The 18,245-nt window shown below is 46.6% G+C and overlaps 1 protein-coding gene across 1 annotated transcript; it reads right to left on the bottom strand.

Annotated features, from left to right (window-relative positions):
- Positions 1 to 532: 532 nt before the first annotated feature.
- LOC127203124 (cytochrome P450 2G1) lies at positions 533 to 11,363 on the bottom strand. The gene is made up of 9 exons (XM_051161926.1): positions 11,184 to 11,363; positions 10,522 to 10,684; positions 8,664 to 8,813; positions 6,315 to 6,475; positions 5,760 to 5,936; positions 4,143 to 4,284; positions 2,295 to 2,482; positions 2,011 to 2,152; positions 533 to 714 (listed from the first exon to the last, which is right to left on the bottom strand). Exons 1-9 carry the CDS (start codon positions 11,361 to 11,363, stop codon positions 533 to 535), a joined length of 1,485 nt encoding a protein of 494 aa, XP_051017883.1.
- Positions 11,364 to 18,245: the final 6,882 nt, after the last annotated feature.

Raw genomic sequence — 18,245 nt, 5'->3', positions numbered from 1 at the left:
GTGTACCTGATAAGCTGCTTCCTGGCTCTCAGCTTGGGGGGGGGGGGCTGGGGGGGGGGCGGGGATCTCATCCCTTGCTTATTTCCTGCCACAATAGGACTGTCAGCATGATGCACAGTCAGCTTGCTATGGTCAACAGTCTCGAGCTCTTTATTGAGGAGGACAAATAAAAGCAATTATAGAGTATATTTTGGTCACTATCAGGGCAAAGATGAAGGGCTGCATGAACGCTCCGCGTCTGTAAGAGTGTGGTGCGGACTGAGACCAAGGTTGAGAAATTCAGCGAACTGAATTAAAACCTTTAGGCTTTTCCCCGGAACCTTGGCGAGAGCCCTGCTTTATACATCCAGCCACGTATTTTCCGGACACCTCTCCTGACCCACGCACGCATGGCCTCAGCCCAGCAGTGAGAGTGATTTCTCTGAGAAGTGTAGGGAGAGTTGAGGGAGGCAGGGGAAGTGGGGTGTCCGCGAACTGCAGCAGCGCTCAGCTCTGGCGGCTCCTCCTCGCTGGCTGGCTTAGCAGTGGGCATTCAGCGGGCCACAAGGCAGAGCTCGTAGGTGGGGGGGATATTGCCAAAGCCCGAGATCTTGTGAGTAATGTCGATATCAGCAGGAGGCACCAGGGAACGTAAGGAGAACCTCTGAAGGACGGACGTGAAGTAGATGAAGAGTTCCATGCGCGCCAGAGCCTCCCCGACGCAGATGCGCTTTCCTGTAGACACAGAAGCAATGCGGGTTGGTGGGAGGCGTGGGTGGCAATGCACCTACCATGACCGACCCGTACAGCCTTGGCTGATTTTCTCAGCGTCTCAGCTCACAGCTGTAAACACGATGTGGGGTCGTTATCAAGACTTAGTGGGGGGACCCGCTGCTATCTGCCGCCTCGAGTGCCTGGACAGGTGGTGGCTTACCTCTCGGCTGACCCACTGTACCTAGGTTAGAACCAGATAGACGGTTCTAAAGGATCCCTAAAGTCTAGGATATGACTCGCCAGCAAAGCGCTGACTGGATCCCAGGCTCAGGCTTGGGATTCAGTGAGAGAGCATTTGCTCAGTGTGTGTGTGAATTCCATGTCCAGATCAGGAAAAAACAAAAAAAAAAGCAACTAAAACCAAACTAACCAAACAAAAAACCCCCACAACATTATGTTCATTTCAACTCCTCAAACGTATTTTAAATGCCTTAGGTATCAAATACCAGTGAGATTAAAAAAAAAAAAAAAAAAAAGCTGAATATTGTATTTAAGGTGCCATCTCACAGTTGAGATTTGCAATAATTCACCCAGGCTCCAGGCTTCCCCTGACTGCTGCTGAAAAATTATGTGATGCCAAGACCGCTTGCTGGCTGCTCACTTCTGTCAGGTGAATCTATGGCGTTGCTTTCTGTCCGTATGATACACGGAATGTGGATGCTTTGGAAAATATGCAGAGAAAATGTGTGTGTGTGTGTGTGTGTGTGTGTGTGTGTGTGTGTGTGTGTGCGTAAATTAAACGAGTTACATGCGTCAGTGCCCTTGAGTATGAATGTTTACGTTTTCACACATACATGTCCGCTCACCAAGTGTTCTCAGTGGCCACGTTTGCCCACAGCTCATGGCGGAGTGAGTTGTTCAGACAAGGGTCATATGGCTGATGAAACATGAAATATTTTTAACTAGGTTCTTCATATAATATGGCTTAGGCTTACTAAATATTTGCTCACTGCTACTGTTGCTCTCTAACTTTTTTTTTTTTTTCCCCTTCGTGGTTACAGTTGTTTTTAAAGTCCGGATCTCACTGTGAGCGCAGGTTAGCCTTTCCCTTGAAATCTTATTGCCACTGCCTTCTGAAGGCTGAGATTACAGCCATAGACCGCCTTCCCCACTCGAACTATTCGTTAAAGTGAATGGCTCTAATATTCCTGATCCGGGCTTCTAGGATTTTTTATAGTTCTCTGATATAGCCCTTGGAAAGATGGTTCTAGTACTTATTTGGGGGGCCGGGGGGGAAACCGAGGCATAGTTGCCTACCAGAGGAAAAAACCACAAACGCTTCGTTCTTCTTGAAGCGTCCCTGTTCATCCAGGAAGTGTTGCGGATAAAAAGCATCCGGGTAGCGGAAGTACTTGGGATCTTTGAGGACCGAGCCGATGAGCGGATATACATCTGTGCCCTGGGAGACAGATGGAGGTCATTAGAATACTGGGTTGGACAGTGGAGGTGGAGGTACAAAAACAGGATAAGAGAGAGGCCAGGAAAGGGTGATAGGAAAACAGTGGGGGTACAACCTCACAACAGTGGGGGTACACCCTCACCTTGGGCAGAAAGTAGCCTCGGAAATGAGTGTCCCGTACGACATTATGGGGGACGCCCATGGGCACGATGTCTGTCAGTCTCTGTATCTCGTGGATGACAGCATCAGTGTAGGGCATCTTGGTCCGGTCATCCACTCTTGGGGCGCGGTGTGTTCCAATCACCCGGTTAATCTCCTCATGAATCTTGGCTGTAAAGGTGGCAGAAGAGGCTAATGTTTGTTGTCTTTGCTGTCGTTTGTGGTTGCGGGGGGGGGGGGGGGGGAACATGTGCTTTCTTGTTTGCCAATAGGTTCTCACTAGGTAGCTCCCGTTGGACTGGGACTCACTATGCAGAGTGTGTAGGTCTCAAACGCTCTGCCTCCCCCTACCCAGCCTCACACGTGCTGGAATTCAGGTACGAGCCAGGTGTCTGGCCAGGGACCGTTTATGTTGAGAGGCTAAGGCAAGGAATATTCTGAGGTTTGCAGATGTCATTAAGTCAAGGATCTTGAGATGAGAGGTTTCTAGATCCAGGAAGAACAGTGAGCCTAATAGGAAAATCACATGTGTTCAGATCGCTTGCTTATACTTAATGGCAGACCTTACTGGCACTAGAATACTCAGCAGCCGTCGGGAGCTTCACAGCCTCCATCTTCCAATGCTATATGGGGATTTTTGTCTTTACTTAAAAATACCAAGTAACCATCTGGGTGTGGTGGCGCATGTCTTTAGTCCCAGCACTCAGGGAGGCAAAGGTAGGTGGATCGCTGTGAGTTCAGGCCAGCCTGGTCTACAAAGCAAGTCTAGGATAGCCAAGGCCACACAGAGAAACCCTATCCTGTCTTGAAAAAAAAAAAACAAAAACAAAAACAAACCAAGAAACCATGGAGGGGAGTAATGATCAAGAAAGCATCTTGATTCCAGATAAACATATGCAGATGCTGTTTTTACTCACCAAAGGCTTGTTTTGAACTTGACTGGTATAGAGAAAGGCTAAAGTATAGAGTTGTTTTTTTTTTTTTTTAAGCAAGAAATGACTTCTGATTGCTGTAGTTCCCTAAGCAGTTCAAATTATGGTTTTTTTAGACATGAATTCTGGTTGGTATGGACGGTGTAGTAAGCTGAGCGATAGCCCTCAAGTAGCCTCACCTGGGTGCGATAGCATGTGTGTAACCCCAGATTCCAAGGAGACTGAAGAAGAGTGAACACTGGACCAAGGTCAGCCTGAACTATGCAGTGAGATTCCCATCTCAAAGAGCAATGGGAAGGAAAGGGATCCGCCTTCAAGTCTCTGACATCAACGTTATGGACGCAAGTATAACGTAAGGACAAAGGGGACTTGGCAGGTCTCACTAAATTTCCAGGAAATGAGGAGATTCACTGGATTGTCTGGTATCTGAATCATAAAGGAGGAGGTGTGTGTGTGTGGGAGAGAGAGAGAGAGAGAGAGAGAGAGAGAGACAGACAGAGAGAGAGAGAGAGACAGAGAGAGAGAGACAGAGAGAGAGAGAGAGACAGAGACAGAGACACACAGAGAGAGACAGAGACAGAGAGAGAGAGACAGAGAGAGAGAGACAGAGAGCAGGGTGGGGGGAGTGGGGGTGGGCCTCTCTTCCTTCCTGTCAGCCGCTCTGCTCTGAGAAGTCATGACAAGGAGGGTTCAGATGATAAATGTAGGCTACTAAGTCTCAACAGTGACAGAGGACAGACAAATGCAGGGACCAATCGGGGAGGAGAAGGTCCCATGTTCATAGGTCACTGAGGGAAGTGAGGCCAAGGCTGCGGGATTGTACAATTTCAATCCTGCTGTCCTGTTAAGGAGACGCCAGAAATACCAGGTGAGCCCCCCCCCCCCAGAGCGGAACTTACCTTCCACCTCGGGGTACTTCAGCAGCAGCAAGAATCCGTAGCGTAATGTGGAACTCACAGTTTCCGTGCCAGCGAAGAAGAGGTTGAGGGTGGTGAGGACCAAGTTCTTGAGGTTGAATTCTGAGTGGGGATCACTTTTATCCTGAAAGTGAAGAAGAGGGTTGTTAACAGAGTCACCCCCTTGAGTCTTTATCCTCCCCTTCCCTCCGGGTAGAGGGGCGGCGTCTGTGAAAGGAGGGAAGGTGAGTTAATTAAGTCCAAAAGAAACAAGGTTAGCAGAGATGCCGAGCTTGCCTGGCATTTTAGAGGAACGGCAAGAGGAAGCCAGCGAGCTTGTGGGAGGCAAGAGGAGTATGGGAAAAGAAAACAGAATCTCTGCCCAATCTGAAAGTTTGGGGCTAGTAAAGCCCACAGCTTTCAACTGCCAAATGTTCGGGTTTCATAGTGATTTTTCTAGAATCTAACGGTCAACACGCAGGCACGCCGACTACGTATATATGCCTGCATCTCAAAGACAGTAAACTTGACTTTGAAGCTTAAACTCAAGTTTAAAGAGTGAGCTTCTGAGTTTCTCAAATGCACATTCTGGTTTTCAGTGATACGTCTGTTGCGTATATAGATGGCCTTAAAACCGTAACAGTTTAAGTTGCTCTATGCCAAACCTTGTAGGTTAGATGTATATGTCAGAAAAATATGGTATATACCCAATGGGGTCATGAAGAATAAGGAAAAATAGTCCTTAGTAGCAAAGTGGATAGAACTGGGGAATTAGATGACTTGAGACCAGTCAGGCACAGAGGCAGTTGCCACATGTCCTCTCTCATAGATGAAAGCTAGGGCCATGGCCACAAAAAAAAGGATGCAGGTTTTGAGCAGTGCATGTTGTGGGCTTAACAGGAAGCTTACTGGTACACAGAATGTGATGGTTATCCTTGGTTGTCAACCTGAACCAACTGCATCTAGAACCAACTGAAACCCAAATGGCTGGGCACGCCTGTGAAGGAAGGATCCTTTTCTTAATGTAACACACACACACACACACACACACACACACACACACACACACACACACAGAGCTAATACTGTTTCTCTAGAATGGTAATTCTTAACCTGTGGGTCACGACCTCCACAGGTGTCGTAGATCAGATACTTACATTACGGTTCATAACAGCAAAATTAAAGTCATGAGGTAGCAATAAGATAACCTTATGGTTGGGGGTCACCACAGCACGAGGAATGGTATTAAAGGGTCACAGGCTGAGAACCACTGCTCTAGAGAATTCTGACTAATATATAGCACTTGCTAAAATAAATCTGATTTTATTAATTTTTCTTTTTTCATTAATTTATTCATATTACATCTCAATTGTTATTCCATCCCTTGTATCCTCCCATCCCTCCCTCCCTCCCGATTTTATTAATTTTAAAGAAGTTTATTTTAAAGGCACAAAAAGCTGAAACCTCGGCAGCTTCTATATTTTATCTAGAGATCAAAGTAAACTATATGAAATAATACTTTCTCTTTTTTCCACCCTCACAGTTGCAAGATTGGTTTTTGGATATGGCAAGAAGGAAGGTTCCAGAAGACAGAAAGACTGGTGGAAGGGCAGGAGGTACCTGGTGCATCTTGATGAGAAAGCAGTCAATGAAGTCCCTAGGGTTTGAGGGGTCAACGGATGCTTCATTGACCTTGATCCTGGAGGCAATGAAGTCCTTAAGCTCTTCTATCAAGTTATAGAGGTGGTTGTGTCTTCCTGGAAAATACTGCATGACTCCCCAGTACATGTCATATAACTGTGGGGCAGAGGCAAAAGGGGGATGTGTCAATCAGGGATGTCAGGGGCCAGAGGAGCAGGGTTTCTAAAGTCATAGAGTTGGGCTCAAAAGTCTGTGGCTGGAGCGAGGGAAACCACTCTTAATCCCAGCACTGGGGAGACTGAGGAGGAGGGATCAGCAGTTGAAGGGCAACCTGTGCTCTACAGAGACACCCCATCTCACTAAGTAACCTACTGTTGGGTCTGAGATTTGGTTGTAACCATTTGCTTTTTGAATACTTGGACAAATTGGTAAGTGTTTTCTGGGGACGATGGGAGGAGAATTAGGTGGGACACAGGGAAACGTTTCCTTGACAATGAAGGGTGGACTGGGAGTTGACTAGTGACCAGAATGCACCTGTGCCCAGGGCATGCTCATCTCCATAAAGCTCTCATTGATCATCTTCATCAGGCTCTGAAAAATCTTGTCCTCGTAGTCAAAACGCTTTCCAAAGACAACGGCACAGATGACGTTGGACACGGTGCGGCTGAGGTAGAAGGTGGGGTCTATGGGAGCTCCTAGGGGGTAGAAATTGACTTTGTTGGAGACAGTCACAAGTGAGGCAGGGTGGAGCAATGACACAGTGTTGGCACAGGGCTCTGCATCTGCTGCCCAGGGTGTGTCTGAGTGCCTCATTTTCATAAAGGAGTCTAGTAGAGAGGTTCAGCGTGGTCTTTTGCCAATGCTACCTAAATGTACTTGTGGTAGATAGAGAGTAACAGAGGGCACATGGGAAGCAGAACAAAACAGTTGCGGGGCTTGAGGGACAGCTCAGTGGTTAAGAGCACTGCACTGGTTGCTTTTGCAAAGGACCTGGCTTTAATCCCCAACACCCACATGGCATCTCAGAAGCGATTTGAAGAATCTTCTGGCTTCCGGGAGCATCAGGCATGTACACGGTGCACAGACACATGTGAACATGCGCACACACATGCATACACCAAACTAGGTCTCAGACGCATTATCTGTAAAATGGGACGCTGGTCAAGTAAACGCTGTGGAGGCCAGTTTCTCCAGAACCACGCACACGTTCGCGATGTACAACATAGCAGATAACGTCTGGAGGCACAAGGCTGTAAAAAGCCATGAGTGGATTTTGTCTGCAAAATTTAGTCTACTTTTTTTCTTTTTCTTTTCTTTCTTTCTTTTTTTTTTTTTTTCAAGATGGGGGTTTCTCTGTGTAGCCTTGGCTGTCCTATACTCACTCCGTAGACCAGGCTGGTCTCGAACTCATAGTGATTCACCTGTCTCTGCCTCCTGAGTGCTGGGATTAAAGGCATGGGCCACCATGCACAGCTTTTCTGTTTTTCTATAAAGTCCAGAGAAGGGTTTAAAGAGATATATATCTGTGTCTCTTTTCTACTTGTTTCTTTGTTTCTCAATTTTTGTCTTTTCTCTTTAGACTTCATTTGCTCCCTGTCTTATTTTACAGTTGGTACTAGACACCTTTAAAAACTGTAATAAATCAAAAACTACACATAAACACACAAGCAAATAAACGAACAAACACCCAGAGTTTGTTTTGTGTTGGCCAACTACTCCCGGGTATGGAGGCTTCTCCGGTGAGTGGCTGATGTATCCACTGACACTACATTGGAGAAAATGGATTTTCCCTTTCCCGGCAGGTCTCAAATGGCTTTTTGGTTAGGGGTGTTTGTTTTTTGTTGTTTTATTTTATTTTGAGAGAAAGAAGATGAAGGTGGGTGGGTATGGAGGTGGGGATGACCTGGGAGGAGTTGGGAGGAGAACGAATGTGACATTGTGACATAAATATATTGTAATTTTGTGAAACAAACTAATATAGTAAAATGTCCATGAAAGTAATTTCCTGAAAAGTGTGTGTGTGTGTGTGTGTGTGTGTGTGTGTGTGTGTGTGTGTAAGAGAGAGAGAGAGAGAGAGAGAGAGAGAGAGAGAGAGAGAGAGAGAGAGAGAGAGAGTTAACTGAAATTCGCTCAACACCAGCCTAATTGCACATAGAATGCCCTCATCTCTCTACACATGCGCGCGCGTGCACACACACACACACACACACCCTGGGGGTGGATGGGAGTAAGGACCCTTTAAGCTTTAAGTTGAGAAATTTTTAAGCATTTGTTTTACAATGACGTGAATGTGCCCTTCCACTAACAAACTATGCTCTTTACGACTTTTTGTTTTGTTTTGTTTTGGTTGAATGTTTATGTGTATAGATATTTTGCCTGCAGGCATGTCTATGCACATCTACTATCTGTGGAGGCCAGATGAGGGCATTGGATCACCTAAAACTGAATTATAGATGGTTGTGAGCCTCCCGTGGGAGCAAGGAATCAAACTCAGATCCCTTGGATGAGCAGCCAGTGCTCTTAAGATCCAAACCAACAAATTATAGCTACCATTAAAAACGGTGAAGACACAAAGCGCTGCTCTGTTTCCTTCATCACAGTAAAGCCCATATAACAGAGCAACATTTGGCCTTTTCTGTAGGAAAGGATGCAAGTTCATCCAACGCTAGAATCTGTTATGGTTTCTGGAGTCACAGACCCCTGAGATCCACTGATGAGCCTTTCTGGCCAAGCTGTCTCTCAGAATCTTCCATGTTGACTTTTTAAACATGTAATCTCCCTGAAAAGTCTCTATGAACTCTTGATGTTTTCCTTCCAGCAAAGCCGTCCCCCTCCTAACTGAGCTTTCCAGAAACACCCGGACCCCCAGTGTGGTCTCCATACCCTTGGATTTATGGAATTCCTCCAGTAGGAAGCCAGCCTCCTCTTGGATCCGTTCCTCAATGCTCCGCTTTCCCATCCCAAAGTTTCGAAGGACCGTCAGGGAAAAGCGCCGAAGAATCCTCCATCGTTCTCCATTGGCCAGAGCTAAACCTGCCAGGATGTCAGTGGTCAGGCTTCTATCTCCCCTCCACTCTCTGTGCTCAGGTCTCTGGTAGACTCTGAATGCTGAGAGCTCAACTTTCCAGAGTCAATGGGAAATCAAGATTCCCTCCAAAATAGTCCAGCCCAAAGGAAAAGGGATTCAGGGAGAGCAAGAAGGGTTTCTTATAGGATAGTGAACTGTGGCTGAGTTAGTTTCCTGCTTAGTGCCTAGAAAAGTGTGGGAGGTAAGGACAGAAGGCCGTATAGAACATCCCTTAAGTGGAAATACTAATTGTATTTTCTGGGTACCAGTTGGATTTTTAAAACATGTAGATGTGTGTACACGGAAGCTCACAAGTGTGCATCAGTGCACCTATACAAAAAGAGTTACTTTGCATGAAGACTGCAGTGGCGGTAACCCGATTTATGGACTGGTGAGCTGCTTGGAAACCTAATAAGATCATCTTTAGCATATGTTGATAGATGAATGAAACGTGGAGCGGTAGAGGCCAGATGAGAGCATCAGGTCCCTTGAAACTGGAGCTATGCATGGTTGTGAGCCACACAGGAGTTCTGGGAGTCAAACTTAGGTCTAGTGCTCCGGGCCGAAATGATGCATGGTGTGGTGAATGGGTGGGTCTGTCTGTCTGTCTGTCTGTCTGCCTGCCTGCCTGCCTGCCTGCCTGTCTGTCTGTCTGTCTGTCTGTCTGCCTGCCTGCCTGCCTGTCTGTCTGCCTGCCTGCCTGCCTGTCTGCCTGCCTGCCTGTCTGTCTGTCTGTCTGTCTGTCTGTCTGCCTGCCTGCCTGCCTGCCTCTGCTGCCTGCTTCTCCTGCCTGCCTGTCTGTCTGTCTGTCTGCCTGCCTGCCTGCCTGCCTGCCTGCCTGTCTGTCTGTCTGTCTGTCTGTCTGCCTGCCTGCCTGCCTGCCTGCCTGCCTGTCTGTCTGTCTGTCTGCCTTTGATGTTGAAAGACTCAATGGCTGAATATAGTGTTAGTGGATTGAGGGGTTAAGATGAACAGAAGGTGGGTGAATCAACAGATGGATTGGTAGAAGAATGGGTGGACGGAAAGACTAATAGGTGTGTGAGAGATAAAAGGCCATTGTAGGAATAGAAAAATGGGCGGGCTCATGGGTAAATGTGATATTGAAAGATGTATTAATAACAGGATGGAAAAGTGCGTGCATACAAGGGATAATGAGGACTTTTGGGTTTGTGGAACAATGGGTAGAATTGAGAAAATGTGTATGGAGATAAGGATAGATGATAGATAGATAGATAGACGCAAAGAGGGAGGTGGCTCTGCCTGCATTTGAAGAATGTGGGCAAGTAGGAATGGACAACACTACACAAGACTGTTCCTGTGTTGTACATGTGTATGCACACGGGCAGATAGGAACCAGACTTGGCTGTGAAGGTTTTAGGGGAGAAACACACATAACATCACCTAGTAATTCATTGAAAAGTAAGAATGCAAATACCACCACAAGCCCGTTATAGTCCAACTTCCGGAGTTCAGAAACCAGGTAGCTCCCACCCCATCCTGCATGACCCCATCTAACCTTTCTCGCCATCAGCATCCGCACTCCCAAAACTAGCCGAGCACCCGCACCCTTCTCAAGGGGGCTCATTGTAGGCGATTGTCACACAGCACTTATCGGGAACCCTTCCACCCACCGAGCCCATCCCAACCGTTCTGGCTGCTGTTGCTGCTACTCACCATGACCTTGGAAGTTCCTCTCTAGTGTAGGCATTTCGCCCCGGCCGCTGAAGTCATCTGCCTGGTCCACTAGGGCTTCCTTCATTGCCTCGTGCCCACATAAGATGACCACTGGCCTCGGGCCGAAGTACACAGTGAACACGGGGCCATATTTTTTCTGGAGCTGGGAGCAAAGGGAGATACTGAAGGGAGGAGTAAACAGGAGCCTGATGGAGGATGGAAAGGTAGAATAGAGGAGAGTCTTGGGCTTGGAAGGGCTAGCGGGGAGAAAATATTAGAATGCCTCTCTGCGACCTTGGGCAGCAAAGGCCCGTAATTTTGTACATCTTAGGCTTGTTTATGAAATAGTGGGATTGGGGCAGCAGAACTCTGAGACCTACAGCTTCCTTCCTTGAAAAAAAAATCTAAAACTGTCTGAGTATGAAAGTTCTGCTTAAATCCTTAGATCATGAGCCAGAGTCCCAAGAAGAAAAGATTCTGTTGTCTAGTGTATTCAGAATCGGTTTCTAAGATCCCCCCCTTCCCCTTAATTTTAGAACCCTGTAATTTCAGGATCCTACATTTCTTAAGGTTTGTTTCCGAGTCTGTGTTTAGAACTCACGGCGGGCGTGGGGGGGGGGGCTGCCTTTCTCACTATTATAAGAAGGAAGAGACACACCAACCTTCAGGAAGGACTGAAATGTGGCATCAATGCGGACTTGCAACAGGTTCCCCAAAAACGGTATCGGTGTGGGCCCAGGGGGCAGCTTCCCTCCTTTGGCGGTTCGTTTCCAAGCAATGAGGATGAGCAGGCAAGACAGGCAGAGTGCCATGAAGATGCTGAAGGCGCCCCCCAAGGCCATGGTGCTAAGCCAAGGCCTTGTGGCCTCCTCGGCTCCGGATCTTGCCTAAATAGCCTCTAGGAGCTCAGTTGATGCTGAAATCTGAACCCCCACGGGGGTCAAAAGATCCCAGTATTATTCCGTCAGGGTACAGACTGTCTGCTGGGCGTGGGGTTATGTAATTTGTAATCTCTTGCCTGTACAGAGGCTATATTGAATTCACAAGTGAAAACTGTACATTTCAAGTTTCCCACCCGTCTCTTAGCTTCATAGTCTTTGTTGGCTTCTGAGAGGCAATATGTTTACAGGGAATCTTCATAAGGTATAGGCTTTCAAATATTAGCCGGCTGTGTGACCTCTCCTCTAAGACCTTTGTGGGTTTTTTGTTTTGTTTTGTTTTTTGTTTTCCCTGGGAGGATTGCCAGATTGCCTTCAGCTGCCCAAGGAATGCCAGGGGCAAGCTATTTCCTTCCCTAGTTTAGCACAGTCTAAGGACATTACGCAAACGGCTCCTATTCTTACTCTGAAACTTCCCTCCCCTTGAAAACCTCTGGTGAAAGTGATGAGGACCACTCTGTGTGTTTGTCACATTCCCCCCCCCCCCCCCGGCCTCTGTTCTAGCTTTGAACCCTTAGCTGTCTCGGAATACTGAGCAGTAATGCATGGCCTGTGATCCCAGCACTCAAGGAGGCAGAAGCAGGCAGATCTTTGTGAGTTTGAAGTCAGCCTGGTCTACAAAGCAAGTCCAGGACAGGCAAAGCTGCACAGAGAAACCCTGTCTCAAAAAAACAAAAACAAACAAACAAAAACAAAAACAAAACAAAAAACAAAACAAAAAGAAAACACTGTATTGAAACCTACTAATGTAAATGCTACCTAAGATACACACATACACATGCATAAAAGATGTCCAATTGGAGTCACCCTATTCAGAGGGACAATGCCTCCCCCAGACACCACAGGCGATGAAAGCAAAACATAAAACGAGTGCGAGGTATAAATTGTCTCTCTGGAGCTCTTGTCAGTTGTTTCACAGACCCTCTCGAACACTGCAGGCTATTGTCCTTGCTCTCAGTTACCCTCCTAAGCATAACTGTAGGATGCAATTACTGAAGACACTGTGACATTATTGACCCATATGTCTTGGGTCTTTACCCCTGATTAAGGGAGCCCAAGGAATGGAGAAATGACAGAGATACAAAGACACAGACAGAAGTCAGCTGGGGTGTGCATGCTATGATGAAGCTGCACCTTTTATGGCTGCAACCCGGAACCTTACTGTGTTGCTTATGTACAACCCAGGGGGAGGGATTATCTACGCTCTGTGGGAAAGTCTCTATGTGGGAGAGCTGTCTCAGGCCGTAACCAACCAGGAGGAGAAAGCTGCTGTTACCAGCTTTTAAAAAACACACTAATCAGTTCTCCATAAGTACTCATAATTTGGCCAAAGGAAAAAGAATAATCAGTTTCAAGCCTGAGCCAAATGGGGAGAGGCGTTGTCACTTTTTCATGGGTCCAAGGCCTTTGTCTTTGTCATGACTGTGAATACACATCGTGAATACGCACTCACTCAAGCCTTCCCTCACTCAGAGCTTCTTCCACTACCTGCAACACTGTCTCCACGAATTATAGGACATACAGAAACTAAGTTCATACTGCCTAGAAGTTTCCTTCTTACTGGTTATCCTTCAGAGTGCTGGAAGGTTCTATGCATGCTATCGGGGGCGGGGGTGGGGAGAAAGGCCACTAAATAGTTTTTCCCAGCTGTAAACTCTGTGAACTACATTGACTAGCCTGGCAAGATACGCTCATTGGGGCAACAGTGGGACAGTTGTTATGGGAGTAACCAACCAATTTCTGATCAAATTTAAACTCTGTTCCATATGAGATGGAACTTATGCCTGGTGCCGCTAACTGGGTAAAGAACTCACTAGCAGCTAGACTAGCGACAGAGAAGAACCCGGTATTGTAATTCTGTTAAATGGACATAGTAACAGTAATAAACCACCCTCCTAAGTTGTAGTTATGCCCACTGACTACTGTCTCTATTGACCCTTACAAATAAACTTTAGTGTTTTTGTTTTGTTTTGTTTTATTTTTGTTTGTTTGTTTGTTTGTTTGTTTTTTTTTTTTTTTGCAGTAGATAGCAATTAAGTCAGAGGTCCACAACCAATCAATATGAAGTTAGTAAGAGACTGTGGAACATTCAGCTTTAAGTGGGACAACTATACCACAACCCCCAGGGCTCAGGAATCATCACAGAAGAGGAAGCCGACGAGCCAGAAGGGGCCGACGGGTGCAGTGCTATGCTATATAGTTGAGCCCATGAACTCACAATGGCTAGGACTACAGGCACAAGGCTTGCCCAAAACCAGGCCCACCCAAACTCCAGCATGGGTGTGGGAGGGGCTCATGAAGCCCCACCCTTCCCTTGAAGAGCTATTGGCAATTGATGACTGCGGAGGGAGACAGAGTCCGTTTGCTGCAGGGCTGCAGACCCTGAGAGGCTGCTGCTCACGCTCCTGTAGACGGTCCCACACCTATGCACATGTGGGCAGCACCAAGTAGACTTAATGGCTCTGTGTGTGTGTGTGTGTGTGTGTGTGTGTGTGTGTGTGTGTGTGTAGGGGCATAGAAGAGGAATTGGAGGGAGGGAAGGGGGCATAGATTTGATAGAAATATATGTTTATGTACAAGTATTCAATAAAGTCCTGGAAAAGAAGCAAACAGGTTTTTATAGATTTCATACAAGGTCTTATCGACTCTAGACACCAATAATGATGAGAGATTACAGTCCATTGATTTATCCAAACTTCGTGGTGAAATGTCTAAGGTGCAGCGAGACCCTCCGTGCCCCACCCTCTGGGAAAAGATTCACCATTAGAGATACTGCCTAGCACTCACCGTCCTTAAAAATCTAAATAAACAGTACCCACCTTTTTTTTTTTTTTTTAAATGCCAAATATCTGCAGAACTTTTTCCCTGTTCCCGAACAAATCCACAGCCATTGTCCCTCTCCGTGTAAAAGGCACCATCACACAGACTGGACACGCTTCTTCTCAGATGTTGGGGTTCACACACTGGGAAATGGGATCCCCTTTTCGTCTTTACGTGCAGGTTCCGAGAACAGTTTGAGTCCGTCATGGCACCCACGCTTGTAATCTCAGCAGCTAAAGCAGGATTTAGGCCGGCCTGCAGGGAGCGTGAAGAAGATTTAGCGGGCTAAGCCGAGGTGTCCTGTGTCCAAGAGAAGGCCTGGGAATTCTAGGTAGACGGAATGTGTCTCTTTGTCTTAGATCTGCTGCTAAGAGATCTTTCTAAAGAAACCAGGAGAACAATGGCTTTTACACCCTCTTTCAGCTCATGTGTCCTTTAACCGCATTCCACCATTCCTCTTCACCTAATATTACTTTTTAAAAAATCTCCCTTCTACACGCTATGCTACAAGCGTATGTACGTTTGTTTATGTATGTACGGACACACACACGATAGAAATCATTTTGGAGGTTTCGCAACCAACCAACCAACAAACAAACCCTGTCATATGGTTCAGCTGTTCCACTCCTGGGCATCTCCTCAGTGAACCCCGTACCTTCCTTACCATGGAGATACCTGCACCTCCCCGCCCGTCGCTGCTCTGTTCATGATAGCAAGGAAATAAAACCAACACACACGCTCATCAACAGGTGACTGGGTGATGAAAACCTAGTACATATCTGAAATCAAATCCTGGTCAGCTCTAAAAAAAAAAAAAAAAAAGGTGAAACCACAAAATATGCAAGAAAATGAGTGGGTTTAGAATACATAATATTAATATTAATCAAGGCCCTATACCGTCAGGAAGAAAAATAAACCAGAACTCTCATACGTGGATCCTAGGAGGTTTTTCATAGAGACCCTGCTCTAGGCTCCCTCTCCTGACTCTTAGTTTTGTTTTGCTTTCTTCTCATGACCTTTCCCAACACACACACACACACACACACACACACACACACACACACACACAGTCTCTTAATCCTATGGTTGTGGTGATGAAGTGTGGATGGTCATGCATAGTGACAGCTGTGTCTGGTCTACCCAATTAGACACGGACCTACAGAAAGCTTCCTTCACACAGCTCTGTAGTAGAAGGGGGTGGGGGGGGGGAGTTGAATTCACATCTCGAATCAAGTTAAAGAGAAGTAATGATTACAGAATGCCTGCTTCCTAGTTAGCTTCAACTAACAACATGACCCAGCCCAGAGTTTTCTGCAGGAGTCTGGGAGTTTGAGGAATTCCCTCAGATGGATCTGGAAGCATGTCTTTTATCTTGATTGCTAATTGACGTAGCAGGGCCCAGTGCACTGTGGGTAATGCCCCCTGGGCAGGTGGTTCTGGGTTGTATACGAAAACTGAATGAGCAGAAAGCAGAGGTAGCAAGCCAATAGGTAGCTTTCTTATTTGCTTTAGTTCCGGGGCTATGACTGAGAAGTGTAAGCCAGAAACCAAAGTCCTTCCTTGCAGCAGCAGAAAAGGGAATTAGAACAACTTGAAAACAGAGAGGCACACAGAGAGGGAGGTTATGGAAGCCATCTTGTGAGGAGATGGAGAACAAGACCCAATGAAACCAAGAAGGAAGAGGCACAAGAAGCAAAATGAGAGTGACACCAACACTGAGCTGAGATTCCCCCGCATTCCCACCCCCATCCCCCACCCCCCACCAAGAGTAAGGAATGAATGCCAAACAGGCCAAAAGGCCAAAAGAAAATCCAAAGAAACAGAGAATAGAGTTAGAATTGGGAAAGAAAAAAAGAAAGTCTTAGTGAGACAGAGATTAAGAAAGTGGTGGCACATAGCTGTAGTCCCAGCACTCAGGGAGGCAGAGGCAGGCAGATCTCTGTGAGTTCAAGGCCAGCCTGGTCTACAAAGTGAGTCCAGGACAGTCAAGACTACACAGAGAAACCCTGTCTCAGAAAGAAAGAAAGAAAGGAGAAAGCAATGTCATTGAGAAAAGATCCAAGAGAGGCCCAGCTCTCTCCCTCCCTCCTCCAAATAAAACCAACCCTGATGGGGTGAAATCTAATGAAAAGTTAGAACTGGAGATGGCAAAGAGAGCAGTGAGATGGCTCAGCAGTGAGGTGACTCAGCAGTGAGGTGACTCAGCAGTGAGATGGCTCAGCAGTGAGGGGACTCAGCAGTGAGATGGCTCAGCAGTGACATGACTGAGCAGTGAGGTGGCTCAGCAGTGAGGTGACTCAACAGTGAGATGGCTCAGCAGTGAGATGGCTCAGCAGTGAGGTGACTCAGCAGTGAGATGGCTCAGCAGTGAGGTGACTCAGCAGTGAGATGGCTCAGCAGTGAGATGGCTCAGCAGTGAAGGGACTCAGCAGTGAGGTGGCTCAGTAGTGAGATGACTGAGCAGTGAGATGGCTCAGCAGTGAGATGACTCAGCAGGTAAAAGTGTTTGTTGCGCAAAGCTGATGGGAACCAAAGAAATGTTTGTGACAGTCAGAGGAAAGTGAGCCTCCCCTCTGAGCCTTTCCCATGATAACAACGAAATGTTCTTTTGTTTTAGTTTATGTTTTTGGGTGCATCATGACTGCACATGCACGTGTGGGGTACAATGCAGTGTTCCTTCATGTATAAACTGGGTGGTGGCCAAGTAAGGTTTGTGTCTCTATCATCAGAATCATCTTCTATTTCTTTAAGATAAGTAAACCCAAAACTTCCTCTTCTATTTTAAGATGTACAGTGAATTATTGTTAATAATGGTCACTTTACTGTTTAAAGACCACCAAAGCTTATTCTTCTAACTGTAACATTTTACCAAATGGAACCAAAGGAGCTGGGTACCTGCACGTTGAAGAAAGAAACCAGACCATTGTCTTTTTACCAGTTCCATATAACTCAGAATGAACTAAAAACTTAAACCTTGGAACTGCTCCAAGAAAACTCCCCAGGACATTAATCCGAGCAATGCTTAGTTGATTATGAGGCCCTCAAGTGGAACTTTCTGGCTTCCTTGAAGACTCAGTTGTGTCCCATGGGCGTTTTGCTGAAAGCTGTCTTGTGAGATGCCATGTGATGTGTTTCTGGAAGATGTCTTCTTGAGAGGGCATATGGTGTTTTGCTGGGAGCGGACACGCAAGAGGGCATGCGATGGCGGCAAGGAGTATAAAAGATTAAAATGGACGCTGGGATGGCGTTTTTGGCACTTTTTACACCGTACAACACTTTCCGGGTCTTTCCTGGTCATTGTTGGTCTTTGGGGTCTTCACTTTGAAAAGAGAAACGTTCCAGAGAACGCCTCGTGATACTGTGGCTGATTCTGGACACTTCCCCGGGCTCCTGTTGACTCAGCAGAGCCGAGTGGCTTCTTCCGGATCATGCCACTGCTACGGATTTCGTGTTGCTGTTGGGTGTTGGCTATTGGACTGGACTGCCCGTATCCTGACAACGGAGAGTGGAATTGGCCCAATTTCTACACCTAAACAGGTCCACAGCCTCTTTTTCCTATTAACGTTCTTTCTTCCCTTCCTCTGGCTGGTGGGTTATGTTATGATTAGTAAAAAGAAAATAAGATGATAAGACGAGCCCCCAATTCTTATATTTAATAATGAAGGCAGGTGGTAGATAGAAGGTACTAGGCAGCAGATATTATGTTGTAGAGGAGTTTATTAAATGAGCTTGGGGGGGGAGAAGGAAAGGGGGGAAGAGGTACCCCCAGAGAGAGTGGGGGAGAGAGAGAGAGAGAGAGAGAGAGAGAGAGAGAGAGAGAGAGAGAGAGAGAGAAGGGTCTGTCTTTATTATGGCCTTGGGCAGGGCCACGCCCCCATGGCAGCTAAGCAATGACATCCCCGTGGCAGGTAGGCAGATTGAAGAAGAATCCTAACATGGGGGATGGAAAGAAATTAGAGGGGAAGA

This window comes from Acomys russatus, chromosome 19 (genome assembly GCF_903995435.1).
Source record: "Acomys russatus chromosome 19, mAcoRus1.1, whole genome shotgun sequence".
Taxonomy (NCBI): domain Eukaryota; kingdom Metazoa; phylum Chordata; class Mammalia; order Rodentia; family Muridae; genus Acomys; species Acomys russatus.
This window is presented reverse-complemented; position numbering and strand designations above follow the sequence as displayed.